The following is a 19432-nucleotide window of genomic DNA, read 5'->3' on the forward strand; positions in this document are numbered from 1 at the left end:
AGCAGTCACATCATCAATAAACACCAGTGACCCAGTTCCATGGGCAGCCATACATGCCCATGACATAACACTGGCTCCACCATGTTTGAGAGATGATGTGGTTGCTTTGATCATGAGCCATTCCTTACTTCTCCATACTCTTCTCTTCCCATCATTCTGGTACAAGTTAATCTTGGTTTTTTATTTTTTAGATGTTTTCTGCCAACGTCTAATCTGTCCTTTCTGTTCTTGAGTGTTACCATGGGTTGCACCTTGTGGTAAACCCTCCGTATTTAGATTCCTGAAGGCATCTCTTGATTGTAGACTTTGACAATGATACACCTGCCTCCTGTAGAGTGTTCTTGTCTTGGCCAGATGTTGTGAAGGTATTTTTCTTCACCAAGGAACTAATTCTTCGATCATCCACTTTAGTTGTCTTCCGTGGTCTTCCAGGCCTTTTGGTGTCGGTGATCTCGCCAGTGCATTCCTTCTTTTTAAGAATGAACCAAATTGTTGATTTTGTCACTCGTAACATTTCTGGCATCTGTCTAATAGGTTTTTTTGTTTACTCAGCCAAATGATGGCCACCTTCAGCTACAAAATGCAAATACAACATTTGGAATCAACTCCTTTTATCTGCTCAATTTGTCATGAAATACCAAGGGAACAGGCCACACTTGGCCATGAAACTGATCAATTGTCAATCGTCCAATTACTTTTGAGCCACTGAAAATGAGGGACTATGCATAAAAATGGCTGTAATTCCTAAACGGTTAATGCGATATTTGTGATAAACCCCTTGAATAAAAGCTGAAAGTCTACAGTTCAGTCACATCTTAATGATTTTGTTTCAAATCCATTGTGGTGGTGTACAGAGGCAAAATTACAATAATTGTGTAATTGTCCAAATACTTATGATCAAGACTGCATATATACAATCTATGTATTTATGCCATTTTTAGATCCTGTTGTCTTAAGTGAATGCTGCCCTCTAAGAATATTGGAAAAGCAGTGCATTGTTCATGTTTCATTATTAATGACAAACCTGTTATTCTGTGGCTCAGGTGAATCATAAACTAGCTTGCATACATATGGCTCTGACATGAGAACAACCTAAGCAATTAAGAAAAAAAAAAAAAAGAAAAAACACACTAATATTTTGCATATTACCCTAATAAAATATTCAACATATTCTTTTGCTCATTTGGACAACAAAATTGCTTGATGATGTGACTACTGTTCTTACTATGACAGGAGTCCAACCTCATATTTTCAATTATAGAAAAAGTTTGATGCTACAAATGCTGAATTTATGGAGTCTTGAGTGTGCTATATTTTCAGTGTTAACTCGTATTCAATTAACTGATAAATTTTTAAAAGCTCTACATTGATTAACTGAAGTTACATTTAAACCATGCAAAAAACTAAAAGAAAAATAAAAATCATTACATTTGCTCATTAACAATTCAATTTCCTTGTTCTATGTTTAAGTGAGTAATTACATTTTAAAGGGGCAGTCTAATTGGCCAGAGCTATGCTAACACATGTCAGCCGGCCAACTTGAGCTCCTGTTGCGCCTCTGGGTTGGTTTTCATTTAAATAAAAATTATTTCAGACATTCCATTTAAAAAGTAATTCGTATTCATAATTTATAGACAGAATAAGGAAATATAAATGTTAGTTTGCAAATTTAAGGCTTTATTTTTTTTAATTTTATTTTATTTCTAAATTAAATTTTAAATAAACTATTTGTAATTGCTTTTTTAAAATTTATCAATTTATTAAATCGATTACAATTTAACACTGATTAAGTTTATAATTATTCTGCTGGCATACCCCAGACTCCATATTAATGGGTAGTTCCAGTTAGAACTCTGAGCATTTGTCCTGTAAAAATACAGCAGACGTGGTCCAAATAACAATAGAAACACTTGTATTAGCAATATGAAGCACTGCTGTAATGCAACCTTTGACAGTAAGAGAGGGATGCATCCGCCAGCTTGCACAACATTTGAATATGCTGTAAGAGTTTGGCTGATAACTGGGGCCAACATTGGTAAGTTGTGTTCTCTGCCTCAGACTGAGGGAGTTTCCTCCCTGACAGCAGCTACATCCAAACTGTAAAGGTCAAAGTACATATTGTAGGGTTGGACAGTGGGAATAACCCTATCATACCAGTAAGGTTTCTCTTTTATACAACATACCCTGCTGCTCACTTACAGTCACAAAGTTGTTTCTCATTTAGTATTTCTTTAAAACCAAGGTGATTTTTTTTCTTAAATGGAAAAAGCTTTTCATCTCCACAGCTCCATCATTTCTGTTTAACATTACAGCACAAAGACCCTATAATATTCAAAATCATATTTCTGCAAAGGCCTCTTTTTTTTTCCTTTTTTAATTACGGGAAGAAAACAGGGCTCATCAGCACTGCTAAATTCTCGCAAGAGCAGTTACTAATCTGCAGTTAGTGGTATTGTGGAATTTCTGGTTACTGTGATAGGTCCCTAAAGCTCCACATTGAGCTATCAAAGCTGCCCAACATTAGATTAGATCATTAGATATGCCGTTGCTAAATAAATCTTATGCTGCTTTATGTAATCTATTGTAACCTTCAGACAGATTTACCAGCTGGACTGTGGCGGAAAAGTTGTCCAAAGGTCACAGTTTTTTTTTGTTTTGTTTTGTTTTTAATGCCGATATTGCTCAAAATATGGATATAAAACTGGTTATAAGAAAAAATAGATTTCCCCCACAATACCCACTTTATGTAGCTGAAGGATATTAAGATCTACAGACCGTACAGTTTTAATGAAAGCCCAATGGAATGTGCAAGAGGATTACCTATTAAATAAAATTAAAAAAAGACAATGGTAGTCATTACAAATTATTAATAAAAAAAAAACAAAAAAAAAAACATGATAATGATAATATTGTAGTTGCAGCCCTTGTTGAAGTTTTACATCATCTGTATCATTTTGGGGACTTTCATAAAAACCTACAAGCTGAGGTGCAAAAAAGCCCTGGTATGAATGATATTACTGACCTTGAATCAGATTTTGGTTCTACAATGTTTGAATCAGAAATAAATGCAGCTGTGGAAACCATCTGGTCAATATTGGAGGGAACACAGTATCTGTAATGCTGAGCAGCATTGTACTAGGATCTCTCTTCAAATCACAATCCTTGATCTATACTCTGTAATTCTATTTGAATAGGTCTTCACATACTATATGAATATAATCACTTCTGTGAAACAATGCACATTATGTTACCCACACAGCCACCAAATTGTAAATGCAAAATAAGTACATTAAGACAAACTTAAACAAGTCATCATCATTACAAAAGAAAGAAAACAGAAAACTTCAAGTACTTTCAACAAAGTAGAAGTCCACCTGGCAATATGAAAATAATCAAAATATACACAACTCTGCTCCTCTTTCTGCCAGCTTCTCCTAACTCCTCAGGCTGTTCAGTTGGTGTCTCTGACCTGAAACCAACCAAACCAAAAACAAAAAAAACAAAACTGAAGACCTGGCTCAATACATGGTTCTCACAGTTTCTACAGGTCTCTGTGCGTGGCCCAGATTGTGGCAAAGGCAGGACGGGCGTATGTAGACCCCCCATTTCTGTGGAAAAAGGGTTGTTTTTTATTCCATCCAAATATGTCTTGTCTGGTTGCATGTTTCAGACAAGAGAGGAGTAAAAGCCGATGTTGCGTCACCCAAGGGTGGTACGAAAGAGAATGCCCAACTATCTGTGACCCAGGCACAACCCTGGGTGCTTTCCAAACCTTTAATCAGGTTGCATGGGTGATTACATGCACACACAGCTACTAGGTTAGAAGACTTTCCAGAGGGATGTTCCTTTTAGGATTTTTTAGAAGCATGAAACCGACCCCTTTCTCCTCTTCATCACCATCTCCTGCACTGACTCCATACAAGACCTATGGCATTAGTCTATGAGTGTGATTCGAGGCTAGTTTGACTCTCCGCATTCCTGATCCTTGCTGAGGTTTTTCCAGGTGTGTCCTGTCCCGGTTTGTCCTGGTCTGTCCTGACCTTGTGACCTCAGGGCTCCTGTCTGATGTAGTAGCTGCCCGAGCCGTTGCTTTCCTGGTCGGAGGTGCCCTGTGAAAAGGTAAACTCATCCACTTCCGCTGTCTCTTCTTTCATACGCAGGAGAGACTCTACAGATGGGACAGAGACAGATAAAAGAGAGAACAGCAACAGAGATGAGCCACTTGTGTTCATCTGCTTTGAGTAAAATACAGGAGGACCCTTTATCTTTCTTCCATGTCAAGTCCACATGCAGAACAAGCATCAGGAGAACTACTTAAAAAAAAATCAAATCAAATGAGTTATATCAAATAAAAAAAGAAAATTAAATCAGCAGTATCAGTGTAGACCTTTACTGTTATGAGGAAATATTCATGTGTGAACAAGGACAATGAACATATACAAACAAAGGCTGATTTAATGTAGAACATGCAGCCGCATCCAGCTCCACAGCGCGCCCTGTCAGAGGACTGTCTCCTGTTAAAAACGCTGTGCTGGTTTTATTTTTAGTGTGACGTTACCTGATTTGTGGGTTTGGTGGAGGTGGGTTCGGGGCCGGGGCCGAGCGGGCCCCTGGGCAGGGTAAGGGGGCGGACTCTGCTCTTCGTCCCCTGAGAAGCTGCTCCTCCTCCTGCCTGCCTGACTGAAGGGCCGTCGACCAACCGGAATCTTCCTCTCTAAACACCAAGCCAGACTCAGATAAGCTACCAGGGGCTTATTACACACAGGGGTTCAATTCATCTGGAGCGCTGTCTCAAGGTTCAGATTATGTATTAGGAAGGAAAGTCAAAAAGGTTAGAGCTTAAATTGAAATTTTTAATTTAACCTCAAACTGTTGACACTTGTTATGCCCATCTGAATAAGCCCCTGGTAAACTGTACTCAGACTGCTAGACCCAAGTAAGCAGATGCACTGTTAGCTACCAAGAGCAAAGCTACAGTAATGTATGGAAGATTGTGGCTACCAATATTTAAATTAAATCATTTAATTACATTCAATTTTTAGTTTCCATTTGAGAGATGTATGACAAAATTAAAACATCTTAAAATCCAGTTTTCATTCTGATACATGCAATTCATAATTATTTTTTAAAAAAACCTCAATTGACACATAATTTTCAGTCTGCAGCTCAGCATTACACTGCCATAATTAAAACAAGGATGGAAGAATCCTTCCGTCCACAAAAAAGTTTTTTGGTTTTTTTTTTAAGATAAAAGCTTAAAAAAAAAAAAAAAACAATACATAAATTGCATTCAAATGTAAAAGTCCAGTTTGCAATGTAATTTACAGAACTCTTTTGTAAAATCTGTTAATCATTATGTAAAAGACCACTTAAAGAATGGCCATTAAAAATGTCCATTTCAAGTGTAGGTTGCACATTGTTTGCCATTCAGAAAATAAAATGTCCATTTCTCATGCTTCTCATTATCACTATGGTAATGTTATACGTAGGAGTTCAGTTTTGATTAGGCATTATCAAACATTAACATGCAAAATTGATTTTTGCAATTTTAATTTAGATTTTGTCATACATCATGTGCACACAAATGGAAAATTAATTTGATTAAATTATTTAATTTTAATATTGGCTGCCACAGACTTCCGCATAACACTGCTTCTCGAGTGTATAGCATATGATTTTAGCATTAGCATCTGCTTTTGAGAACGGCAACTCTGGACCTAAACAGGGGTGCAACACCAGGCCTTTCGCTCACGAATACCGTATCTGAAACACTAAAACAAAATCTCCAACACTACTAAGTCCAAGTGTGCCAATGAAACAAAAACTCGAACACTACTATGTCCAAATATGTTAGTAACTATCCCACTCAAAAGGGAGAGACTCTTTTCATCTTTTCAAGCATCCCGCAATGTGACACAAGAGGTCCAATGAAATATTCCTGACACACCGAACAGATGACCAACAACAGAGCAGCTGTGTTACCACCACAAGCATAGCCAGTGACAATAAAAGTAACAGGAAAAGGAGAAGGTGGAGGAAGGAGTGGAGAGAAGCTAATTGAAAGTGCAGGAAGGATTACTCACTTTTCTTTTGGCCTTTGTACTGCTGGGCTTTTTTTTTCTGCTTGGGCACAGACTGAGGCATGTCTCTGTTACCTAAAAAATGACCATAAGACAGAACGCAATGGAACCGTTGTGGACAGTGAGGTATAGTGAAGTTTAAGAGTGAGGTACAAACCAAGAAAACACACTGTATCATAAGTATAGCATATGGATTGTATAAAAACCAGTACAACCTACAAGCAGGGATGCTGATCCGATGTGCCGGATCAGTATCAGCGCTGATACTTTCCTTATAAAGCAGATCAGATATCGACAATGAAATGACGAGCCCATAGTAAATACAGTTTCTCTGTCAGTGTCATTATAAAATTCTGTGTTTCTGTTATCAGTTACACTTCATGAATGAATGTTGGCCAACAACTTTTTAGTGGCAGCACTAATGTAGAGCAGCTGTAAATTGGAAAACAACTATATCTATCTCTAATAATATTCATCTTAGTAGTTTAATTAATGGCTATTGTGGAGGGATGCTCGCCTCCCGCTTGGCATGAAGGAAAGCTGAATATATAGGAAGAAAGTCTGATGACTATACTGGGAATGAGGGAATAAAAAGAATTAACATTTTTATAGAATGGTCTGACATAAGAAGGATCTCTTCAACAACTCAAGACTGGTGTGCATACTTTTTTTTATTAAATAAATGTCATCTTTATTTATTGGCTATTAAAAAACAAGCAGTAAATGACATGCATTTCATATTTCTGTTCATTTAACCTTGAGTGTGCTACACTTTTTCTATGTTAAAAGACATACAACATTCATTCAAGGCTTGGAAATGTCACCTAGTAAATTTGCAATTACAACTTATATGGAAAATTGGCTTGAGGACTTATTGCAGTCACACGCCTGTAGTTTGGTTCATTTGATCTGACCCAAAAAATGATACATTGTTGCCTTTTAACTGTGGTCAGTTTATTGTTCACAGTGACATTTTACAAACAAACCAAAAGATGTGAACATGACGTTATACAGACTGACAGATAACTCATTGATTAGACAGTTTTGGCGACATCCTGCATCCTCCGTGGGTAATCAAATTCTGCTAGCTGACAGCAGATAATTTAGCACTTTAATAGTTCTTAAGTGTACATTTAGGAGAACATAAAGAAATTCCTGATCAATTTTCAGTGTGGAAAAAAAGTAGGCCTACACAGGTTTTCAGTGTTGGTGTCACTGTTTTATTATCTCTGAGTCTGAACACAGGCTTTAGCTTCAGAGCTAGCTGTAGCAATAGTCTGTCTATCATCATTTAACATGGATGAGATAAGAGAGTATTTGTATAGCAGTCATTTTCATTTAGGTTTTCTTAAAGAAAAAATCTGCTCAGCCTGCCTGCGTAGCACTAATGTCATTATAAAATAAGATATTTACCCTTGACAATGGACATGCTGCTCGGTTTGGGAGCAGTGGCACTTGTGCATAGTGTCAAATACATGGCATTCCTGGAATTTAAGCCTATGTTGCGTGGAAACACCAGCGAGCATATTGCTGGTGTTTCTAGTCTTACTTGAAATTACCATTTTAGAGACATTACAGCATTTCCCCCAGTTTGAGAATTTACTATAATTTTCAAATGTCCCCTAAACACCTCACATGCAGAGCATCGGTAGACACTACAATTAACCAACGTTCCCTAAACACCTCACAATCTTGCTATTGGTGGACGCTAGCTAGGCGGCTGCACACGTAGAAGCCTCTAGTCCCCACTCAATTACTGCAGCATACAACTCAGACAGGTGTGTGGCCAAAAATTAGTTAGTTTGAAAAGAGTGAAATAAGGCATTAAAACCGATGGATTTTATCTACCTGGGTGGGCCGCAAAAGTAGAGCCTATGTATGGGAAACAACTGGCATTATTGTCATGTTTGAGCTTTGGATAGTTTCTTCCACTCCACCATGACTCCTCCTTGTTTAAATTTTCCAGTAACACCTCAGTTTGATGTTACCATTTTGCAAAGCGCAACTATCAGAAAAACATGCCAGCATCAGTAAGAGGAATGGATAAGCTTGGAGGCATACAATTCCAATGGTTCAGACAATTTGGAACCAGTTCTCAACTGGAACTGGTTCTTGATTCCCATTCCTAAAGATCAATTTGGGATCCCAAATTGGACTCCGTGAACTGCCAAAATGCACAGAGTAGTAAATAAGCACAACTCAGGTGTAAGCAGTGTTAACTAGAGATATCCTGATATAGTTTTTCTGGCTCCTATACTGATCCGAGTCCATTAATATTGAGTATCTGGCAATACCAAGTCTGATCCAATACTTGCCTTTACATAGCAGCAGAATAAATGAAATGTTGATTAAATATGCATCTGGCACATTGAAATAATTGGTTTGGCCTACTCCATTCAGCATACGTTATTTTTCGTGAGCTACTTAACCAATATAGTGAAGGTTCCTGTTCAAAACCAGGATACACTGCTGGGCCAGAAAATGTTTCCCAAGCTCTTCTCACAGGGGAAATGCTCATACTTAAAGCCGTGCAGTGCTGCAACACTATCAGTCTGAGGTTGACAAAACCCAGCTGAGCACAGTAATAAAAGGGTTGGAATTGGATCTGCTTTATTCAAGCCGATGCTGATCCATTAAAATATGCTCAGATCGGCCCCATATACTTATCCTTAGGCTACAGATTGCTTATAAGATTGCTTCCTTGAAAGTTTATTATCAGCAGATGTATTTTATAGTAGTTTAGCTTTTGAATTCATGTTAAAAATTCACATATCTACTATCATAAAATACTGCGGTTGGTATATCAAACAGCACCAGATTCCGATTGGGAGCAGACCGTGACTTACCAGCCTCTACCAGCCAGAGTTCCATTTAACCAAACCAAAACAGGTTAGGTGTGCAAGCACCATCATTCTAACACAAGACCAAATTACATGTAAAATAAAAGCACTTATGTAATTAAGTACTATACGAAATGCACTTTTGATTAGAACAAATTCAGCTCTTCTGACCAACGTCAGAGGCAATATGTAATTTAGATGATGAGATATCTTGTTTACAAAGTAAACATTTTGGCCTCATGGTGGTACTAAAGGAAGGATCAGACAGTCACCAAAAACATAGGGTCTCAGTGGCTATGGAGTTGAAATGGATCATGTTCTTACTCTGTGAAGCAGGAGGTTGGAGCTGGTAGCCTGTCAGCTGACACCAGCCCACAGGGTAGAGGTCAGGTGACTCGCAGTCCACCCACTGGTCATACTCGTCCTCCCAGCCGTCAAAGTGGATCCTCAGTAGCCGGTGCACAATCCTCGTCACCGTGGCAACACACACCAGCCGTGGTTCCATCAGGTCAACAGCCTCCAGCTTCATGCCTTGTCGGAAACCGTGATTGGGAACCTCCTAGAAAATGTGACGCAGCAAAGGCAGTGGGGGAAAAGAAAAAAGAATTTCACTCATTTACATACAATGACAATACACATACTGTATGAGAAACACTGATAAATCCTGAATCCCATTATTTTTAAATCACAGTCAACAATAACTTGAGAAAAATACTAAGAAAATAATACCAGAAGGTATTAAAAGTCATGGAATTAAGATTTTAAAGGGGCTTTAAGATTTTCATTTAAATAAATGTCTGTTAAGTAACTATCCATCCATCCATCCATCCATCCATCCATCCATCCATCCATCCATCCATCCATCCATCCATCCATCCATCCCCGAGCGAGGTCACACAGTGGTGATTGAGTCATGGCCCACGCAATATTTTTATTTTGAAGTATAACGAGCTGTGTTGTCTGTGGCGACATTCCTGGAAAAAATGCTGTATTAAGTTACTGCTAATATAAACCGCACATTACCTACTGATGCAGCTTCAATTCAAAAGCCTTTAACTGGCGAAACACACGTTGACTTTTATTATGAAATAGTCCCAAGAAATGCAACGTGTTTCTCAGTGAGCTTAGCACTTACCGTTTACTGTTCATCAAAAATGTGTTTACAAAAAAAAAGACAACTATCAGTCTGAAATATTGCTGGGAGTAGTGGAACAAGGATGAGCAGCCACATTGATCTGTTAGATGAAGGGTTGCAGACGACATGCTGCACACTCTGACTTCACACCGAAATAACCAACTCCTTTCACTGTGTGCAGCATAAAATCATTTGCTCACAGAATGACAGAAAAAGGCCAAATAGTGCCTGACTTCTTATTAAAACGACAATATTTTATTTGGCTGCTCCCAGAATTCTGTGAACTGTAGTATTAAACCGCATTTGCTGTTAACACCAGTAACTACAGGTGTTGCCAAATCAACCAGGACTAAAAACTTTTAGACTGACACTTTAAACACAAATTCAGTGGAGAAACCATAATAAAGCCTACCTTGTTAAATAGCTTGACAGGAGCAGCTATTGATCCTGTTTCTCTGAGGTAGTCAAACCATTTAAATTGTAGTTTAGTGTACCCTGGGAAACACAGTCAACATTGAGACAAGAACATTAACAAACCATATGCAAGAAGATGCTACCAAACTACTTCTAATAAACAACTTGGCCTGGAAGTAAATGTTGTTTAAAAGAGTTCAGAGGCTCTAAGGTCCCCTAAATGAGAGCAAATGCCCATTTACATTTTTGAAGGACTCAAACTAAGATATGAGTGTAGTACCCCTAGGGGGCGTGAGTTCAATGTTGTTGATTTCACAGAAGCCAACAGGAAAGATGGAAGGGGAGGTGCCGTGGTAGCAGAACCAGTCTGATCCATCCACTGCCTCCGAACCGTCGATCCCGATCATGAGGTACCCGTCTGCCAACACCTGAACAGCAGATAATTGCTGAGGTTAGTCTGGAGCAGCCGAGTGAAAGGTAATTTAAAATAAAAAACATAAACTTCTCTTTCTTTTATTCAACAAAGTTTTCCTCCTGACAGGCAGCACCTGAAATAAATGTGAAGTAAAGACACCCACTAACCTTTCTTACAGTGGCTACACATATAGCTGAGAGGTTGAGGGGGTCAATGGCTTCTAACTTCATCCCATCTTTGAACCAGTCCCCACTCTGGTCCACATCTTTCACCTGATGTACACATGCAGATGGAAAAAAGCCAAATCGAGGATTATTATTTGCAATCATTTGGTTTCAACAAAATATTACGTTAGAATTCAGTTCATAATAATGACATAAGGTGGACATACTGTATGCTTAAAAAACTGACGAATTTTGCAAGAGTTAAATTGCATTTGATTCAATGTTGTGGCACGTTTCCACTCTTCATTATTTTATCCTATTTAATGTCTGGATGTTTTGCTTAAATTACTTAATCAGACTGCACAACCTCTCTGCAGGGCTGTATTCTTAATCATACAACCTGTCATTATACAACCTGGCTTATTTTCATTTAGCTTAAATCAGTTGAATTAAATCTTATTTAAAAGCAGTTTGCTGAAGTTTTACTAAAATGCTTATTAGTCTTGGTCTTGGATTAAAACTAATTTTCTGATGACTCAAAAAAAAAAAAAAAAAAAAAAAAAGACTAAAATGTCAGTGTTTTCATCAACTAAAACTTGACCAAAATGTCTATGGCTTTCTTTGACTAAAACCAGACTTAAATGTGTAGAGTTTTAGTCTACTAAAAATAATAAAGATGAAGTTGACTAAATATGACTAAACATAATGTATGTTAGACCTCAGGACTAAGACTAAATCTAATAAACAGAGTATATATTTAATATTTACTATTTAAATTTCAACATTAACAATTCGGTACAGATTAAAATTTCACAATAAAAGAAATTCGGTTGCTTTTAAGATTCAGATCTTTATGTCTATTATTTGCCTCCATACCTCTAAGCCTTACATGTACCTGAGAAAGAAAAGCAACAAGCAGTATCTGCTGAATACCAGTCTACAATGTGTGGTAATAAAACACTGCCACATCAACTCAAACAACAGCTGTAGGACTCTTTGAGAAAGGCATTTTGGACACTAAAAATAGAAATGTTATATTTTGTATTACCTTCTGGAAGAGCTGAGCAGGAGCATCAACTTTCCCCTCAATTTTCTTTGTAATATCTGAAAAATATATTGACAGATCAAAGTTACTCATCGTGCCTGACATGTTTTAGCAATATACACAAAAAAAATAAAAATAAAAATAAATAAATAAAATTAAAAAAAAATAAAAAAATAATAAAAAAGAGTTCCAGGAGCATTAAATTATTTCAAAGGAAGGATAAAACTACTGACAGATGGAGCTGAGGATGAGCTGGGCTTCAGGGTACATTTATTGATTAAGAAAAGAAATTAATGATTTGATTCACTCAGAGCATAAATTCACTTTCATTTACAGATACAGCAGCATTTCATAAAGTTATGTATACCATATCTTATCACCACAATCAATGATGAATTTAATGTTTTATGATTAACTTGATATCTGCATGTTGCACTTGCAATGAAGAAGTTACCTACAGGACTATTTAAAAATGACACTGCTGTCATTTGTGATGCCAGGGATTGGCAATGTCTGGCGGAGGCCCCTGTCTGTGGTAGGAGTTCAGGGAGGCAATGAAGAAGGACTCTTGGTTGACTTCAAGGAAATTCTGGCAAACCATCCAACATCTCAGAAAGGGAAAGCAGGTCTTGGCCCAGGCTTTTTTCAGCAGGGGAGGAGAACTGCTGACTTCAACTGGGGATATATTTGGGTGGTGGAAGGAACACTCCGAGGAACTTCTGACCCAACTAACATGACCACTGAAGACTTGGGGGAGTCCTCACTCATATCTCTGGCAGAGGTGTCTGAGGTATTTAAGAAGCTCCTCGGTGGCAATGCACCAGGAATGTGTGAGATTGGTCCTGAGGTCCTGAAGGTTCTGGACATTGTTGAGCATGTCAGCCAAGAGATGCTGACATACCTTTTCAATGTCACATGGAGGTAGGGGACAGTGCTTGTGGACTGGCAGAACGGGATGGTGGTTCCCTTTTTTAAAAGGGCAACCGGAGGATGTGCTCGAATTATCGGGGTATTGCACTGCTCAGCATCCCGGGCAAAGCTTATGTCAGGGTGCTGGAAATGAGGCTCCAGCCGATCGTCGAACCCCGGACTCAGGAGGGGCAATGCGGACTCCATTCTGGCCGTGTAACAGTGGACCAACCCATTACCCTTACAGGGCTAATTGAGGGGTCATGGGAGTTTGCCCGTACAGTCAACATTGTTACGAGCCATTTGCTCACCATACAACTAGAGTGAGAATCTGTCCGAATTCTCGGCAGGAAGTCAAACACATTTTCGGTGGGTTTTTTGCATCCGCCAGGGTTGTCCCTTTTCACCATTCCTGTTTGTTATCTTCATTGACAGGATTTCAAGGCGCAGTCAGGGGGAGAAGAATGTCCGGTTAGGTGGTCTCAGAATTGTGTCTCTGCTATTTGCAGATGATGTGGTTCCGTTAGTTTTATCAGAACATTACCTTCAGCATGCAGTTGGGCGGTTTTGTGGGCAGCATATGACCAGAAAGTTGGGGTGCCCACCCATATCGTAAGAAACAAGGAAATGCAATCTTTGGTCGTTTTCTTTGGTTATTATTAGACTGGACGAGGACAAGCCATTAGAAATCGAGGAACGCAATACAGAGGGGGAAGGACAGCAGCTAGAGCAGCGGCATCAATAACTGAGCTTGAGGAAGGAGTAGAGGAATGTCGCCAAGAGAGAATGGCTCCAAAACAGGTTTATAGCCTACTCGCAGTTACTACTACTTCATCCTCCGACTCACTATCGCCCCTTGAGGCATTAAGTGGTATTATGAGATGGGACGGGCCAGGGCTAGCTGGTTAGCATGCTACCCTTAGTCGATATCTCTGCAACACAATACATAGATGTCAAAACTGTTATTTTTCCACATTCTGTTGATAATCTTAGTTCATTTAAAATGTTTCAAACTAATATAATCACATATTGCCCCTTTAAATATGATGATTTTGATTGATTTCATGTATTTTTCCAATTACTTCTGAACCCCTAAACTTTGAGCGCTGTGTGTTAAAAAGGCCGTAGCTCCCACACATCTATTACTATACTGATTTAAACCTACGCAAATTAAAGCTGGGACATGGCACTTTAATGTAGTATTCGTTATTTTATTTCAGATTAGACGTGCTGAAGCACAGAACCTGAAGGACCCAAAAAAAAAAAAAAAAAAAAAGTAAATGTCCAAGTACTTACGGTCTGGACTGTAATATTCAAAACTTTAAATCTTTCTTATGAAGCTTTACCCGCACCACTTAATCTAAAGGGTTACTGGAATTTTCCAAACCCACCAGTTCTTTTGAAGCGGTGTCCAATGCTTCGAGACCAGCCTATATTATGGATGAGAGGGCTGTACATGTGGCACCAGAAGTCATCCGACCCGTCCTGGCTCTCCTCATAAACCAGCCTGAGGCGACCTCCAATCACCTGCTCCACCAGTGCCACCCGTGTCCGGCACAGGTAGTTCTTATCCACCACCTCTACCCGCATCAGTTTCTTAAAGGGGAACTGCATGTTCTCATGTACCTACAGTGAATATTATATATAGATTTAACAAAGGAAAAACCAGTAATTGTTGTACATAGTCACTTTGCTTTTGATAGGAGTTTCACGTCCAACAAAAATAAAATTTTAGAGTTAAGTACTTTTGTCAAATAACTTCTTAAAACAATATCAAATTTGGAGAGGTTTAATTAATTAAAACCTTTTTAAGGGGCTTGCTTTCATTTAAAGAAATAGGCACTGGCCATCAAAAATAGTATCATTCAAATTATTAGGCATTAGTGTGTCTCACCTTGGCATTAAAGTCAGGTGGCAGTGTTTTAGCTCCAGTGAGGCGTTTCACAAGAAAGGCTTTCCAGTTAGAGTACTTATGCTGTATGCCTGTAAAAGAGATTACAAACATAACCGCAACAGTTACTACAAACTATCCAAGAACACAGGCATTCAAGAACAAGACTGTGAAACTTTGGCACCAGGCTCACTTTTTGGAGGTACAAGGGGTTTGCCACTAGAAGCACACCATCCCACTGGGTGCACCTCAGGGATACAGAGATTACACCAGAAGTCCTTACTGTTGTCGTTGTCAAATCCCTCATACCGCAGGAGAGCCTTGAACCCTGCAGAGTGTTATAAGACACTGTTGAGTTGACAGTTCATTCCTTAATCAAACATTTAATTGCTTGTACTGGACACACAACACACCTGAACTAATGGAACTGTAGATGACATGTCAATGAACATGAGAAGCTCAACTTTTAAGCTGATGTAAACAGTAAGTCCCAAGAGTACTCAGAATTATGGAAAGTTTACACATCTACAGTTCATAACATCAACACCTGCTAATGAAGTTGGTAAAATATGGCTGAAAAGTCCAGAATAAGCAAAGAAGTGGACCTGGATTGGAGATTTTGTTTGTCAATAGCATAAAATACAGCAAAAAGATAAATATTAATGTATTTTTTTGTAGTTAACATTCAGAAAACAAGGATGGCAAATGTTATAAAATCAAGACCCTTAAACTAAAACAAGACTTCAGTACTGTAGCGGCTTCACATGATTCCACATGGACTCTGTTTCACACAACCCTCCACTTAGCACATTCTACACCATGGACATTACTTAAAGTCATGAATGGTAGTGTAGATCAGTGGCCCATGATGGATTTTTACTAATAAAACCTAGGGTCACACTATTTTCTTTCACTCTATGCTGTGCCATCACACCAGCAGTAAAAGAGATACTTCTTTTCTGCAGAACCAAGGAGCACATTTTCTTACATTACCACTGGCCCCGGTTTCACTGTAAGATAACCTAGTCTTGTTCATCTGCTAATTAGCGGCTGTAACCTGTTAATTTGTACCGCAGGCCATGCAGTTTCAAAAGAGATAAAAGGAGGTCCTCCATTGCTTGACATAAATAGGAGAATTTAAGGATAAACTCTTCAGCTTAGACTTTAACACGTAACGGTGCTGGTTCACACGTGCAGATACAAAATAGTTGGCAGTAGCTGGCCTTTTATGAATCTATAGTTCTGGTAGAATTTTGTGTTGAGCACATAATTTGCCCACTCTGCTCCAGCTGGACAGACATATTGCTGTTGCGTCAGCCGGCAGACACACCAACAACAGCAGCAATTTGTTTCTACACATTGTTCTTTTTTTTTTTTAAATGTCCCGGTAACTTGTTGAAGACAAATCACAGAGAATTCAGAAGATGGAGACTGAGACAAACAGTTTTTCCTCCATATTGTTATAAATTTCTTCTAAATAACTCCGTGCTTCAATTTCCGCTGGTTTTAAAATGATCGCGGTTGGCTCTTGCATGGCTGACGCTCAAACTCCATCAGAGAATATTTGCATAAAGTTGTAGCTGGGTGCGTTTTATGAATCTGTGTACGGCTTCACAGCCATCTCTCATTCACAATGAATAGCAGCTGTCACTATCCCAGCTTTTTGAATCAATAAGTGTTAACAGCCCATAAAGGTGCTTTCAGTCAGCGAGGTTGCGGTTGCCGCCCTCTCCATTGTTTTCAATGTAAACACAAACAACATGTGCAGGATATTGGTTTAAGATAAACCTGGAAAACTTTGAACCTGCTCTTTAATGATCCCATGAACAGAACAGAATTAGTCACTGCAGGATTTGTTTTAGATAATGGAGTTTAACCTCTTATAACACTTTACAGCGGAATACAGATCCTCAGTGGGATTTTTTTTGGTTTATGAGTATATAATTTCAACCATATCAACTACTCCACTCAAAATATTCATAGGAATAAACAAATAAATTAATTAATTAAAAAAAACAAAAAACAAAAAAAACAAACATTAAAAACAAAAGAACACAGAAAAGTAACAGTTTCTGACATTTGAATTTTAGGGTGGATTTGTCCTTTAACTAATTAAAGAAATAGTCTTACCTGCTAGCTTAATGATTTCAGCTATCCAGTACACCTTAGTGGAGAGGTTGGTATCAGAGTTGAGCACTTCAATCCTAACACCTTCTTCTATGTCTCCCCAGCATGTCCCCATGGGGGCCTGAAGCACAGAGGAAGCAGTGAAGTTATACAGTTAAGAAAGCAACAAATTAGTTGTCAGGTTCAAATCTGCTCTAGTTTTTACTTACATGCTTGAAACAGCTGACTGGAGCTCCAACTGTGTTATTGCTAAAGATATACCGACCCCAGTCAAAGCTCTCTGCAGGGACCACTGACAGAAACAAGAACAGTGTAAAGCTTGACTATATCTAAAAGTCGCAGCACCGTTAAACCATTAACCATTATGCTTTTGGATAACATACCAGCTTTTGATTTCGCCTGGTTCTGTTGACTTGCTTGGTACTGGGCGTAAGCTGCCAATTTTGCCATAAGAGGCTGTTTCTGTAAGACTTTTGCCTTTTTTGTTGGTGGTTTGCCCTTTCAAAATTAAAGCAGAAATCAACATTTGTGTAACTATATATTGATCTTGAATAAGTGTGTTATAGTAGGGGTTAGAATTTATTTACCTGGAGTCTTGCCAGGATGCTAGCTTTTTTGGAATTTGAAGAATAACTCCTAGAACACGACACACTGCAGAAGCGCTTGGTTTTGGAGTAAAAAGCATCTCGTACTCCGACCATCCCACACATCTCACAGGTTGCTGTGAAGAGTCCACAAAACAGATGCAATATCTGTTAAAATCATCAGACTACTACGTGCTGGCAAATTCTTTTTTCTTACACAAAGGATTATATTCCAGAGATCGACACAAATTATAAATTCCAAACATATTTCCATGCACTGACCCATTCCAGCTTTGCCGTCAGGGTAGGTGTAGACTTGACCATTGTTCTTGATGATGGGCAGGCTGGCAGGGATGGTGGGCACCACCTCATCCTCACTGTCCTCTGAACTGGAGCTGCTGGTGGACTCCTCGCTGCAGCTGTCATAGCCATCAAACATCCCGAATGAGTCTCTCCGCTTACGCTCTGAACGTGGGGTGCGTTCCGCCTTCACAGTTGAGAAAATGGCAAAAGACATCTGAATTAATGAAATACTTTAATGCTATGACTAACAATTACCTTCCTTAACAATTAATATTATGATCATTTTCTGAAGGAATCAATTAATTTTTCGGTCTAAAAAAATACTAGAAAAAGTCCATCAGTTTTCCAAAATCCAATGCAACATATTTAAATGTTTGGTGTTCAGAGCCCATAGATGTTCAGTTTACTATCACAGAAGACATAAAATAAACAGCATATATATTTGCACTAAAGAAGCACGGATCAGTGACAACTATTAATCTATTATCAAAATTGTTGACAATTAATTTTCAGTTCATCAATTGAGTTATCGTTTCATCTGGAGAATACTTTGAAATAGTCTTAGAATATCGTTTTGTTTTTGTGTTTTTTTAAGTGTACAGTTCTAGTAGTATTGCACATTCCCAGTTTGTACCTAGATAATATATTGCAGTCTCTTTAAATTTTCATCTGCTTTGGAATCTGACCCGGGATGTTGGCTGTGGAAGCCAATTAGAAATTACTATAATAATATGTTAAGAAAAGCCAAATCTAAATATAACTACTGCCCTGAAAATCTGAAGATTCAATGGGTCTTACTCGTCAGGTGTACATAATACGGAACAGTGTTGAAATATTTACTGTTGTCACAGCCTGTTTACTTCCTCCTTTGGACATCACAGGTGACATCCTAACTGGCTACGCTAACATTAACAGTTTAGCCAGCAAGAATGGTGAATGAAAAAAAAACAATGTACCAGCCAGTAAAAACATTTTACTCCAAATTTAAGATGGACAAAATAGAAAACCTAGCTAATATACAAGCTAAAATACGGGGCGGCCTTATTAGAAATAGCTCCTAATGCTAACTAGCGTTAGCACAGCTAGCTAGCGGAAACCTGTTTTCTAGTTTTTATTCACGAAAGAACATCACACTTTTCATTTGCGTTGCAAACTTACATCTACACATATACAGTTAAAATAAGTTTGGGATAATTTTAGTTCTATCATTTTTTGGAGTGCTTTCTAATATTTAACGCTAACTGAACCAGTAGCTAGCTACGATAAACAGATAACAACAAAGGAGGAGCGCTAGCCTAAGCAAATCCTATGTAATCGGAGGCTCGTGGCCCTAATATGATTCAGATTCACTTACCAAATCCCTTGTGTCTTCCATCAGCCCTTCATATAGATAACGTTCAGGTTAACTGTGCTGCCAATGCAAATTAAAACCCCTACGCTGGGGATAAATTTGGGCTTTGAAATAGCAACGTCTAAATGAATACTACCAAGCAGGGTATCAACAAATTACTCTGCTGCTTCTGCG

The 19432-nt window shown here is 38.5% G+C and overlaps 1 protein-coding gene across 1 annotated transcript; it reads right to left on the minus strand.

The window, feature by feature from the left end:
• Positions 1-814: 814 nt before the first annotated feature.
• On the minus strand, positions 815-19411 carry mbtd1 (mbt domain containing 1). The gene is made up of 17 exons (XM_040134827.1): positions 19262-19411; positions 17887-18091; positions 17608-17741; positions 17404-17518; positions 17230-17312; positions 17024-17141; positions 15087-15221; positions 14897-14985; positions 14394-14628; positions 12097-12152; positions 11052-11156; positions 10750-10897; positions 10468-10550; positions 9245-9479; positions 6084-6155; positions 4559-4714; positions 815-4168 (listed from the first exon to the last, which is right to left on the minus strand). Exons 1-17 carry the CDS (start codon positions 19280-19282, stop codon positions 4050-4052), a joined length of 2109 nt encoding a protein of 702 aa, XP_039990761.1. The 5' UTR covers positions 19283-19411; the 3' UTR covers positions 815-4049.
• Positions 19412-19432: the final 21 nt, after the last annotated feature.

The sequence above is a fragment of the Xiphias gladius genome, chromosome 9 (assembly GCF_016859285.1).
Source record: "Xiphias gladius isolate SHS-SW01 ecotype Sanya breed wild chromosome 9, ASM1685928v1, whole genome shotgun sequence".
Taxonomy (NCBI): domain Eukaryota; kingdom Metazoa; phylum Chordata; class Actinopteri; order Istiophoriformes; family Xiphiidae; genus Xiphias; species Xiphias gladius.

Excerpts from the sequence above, each read along its gene's own strand:
- mbtd1 (XM_040134827.1), bottom strand. The coding sequence starts at position 19,282 with ATGGAAGACACAAGGGATTTG. Across the intron at positions 11,157-12,096 it reads CTGCTCAGCTCTTCCAGAAG|GTGAAAGATGTGGACCAGAG; the intron begins GTAATACAAAAT and ends TGTGTACATCAG. Across the intron at positions 10,551-10,749 it reads TGAACTCACGCCCCCTAGGG|GGTACACTAAACTACAATTT; the intron begins GTACTACACTCA and ends TGTGTTTCCCAG.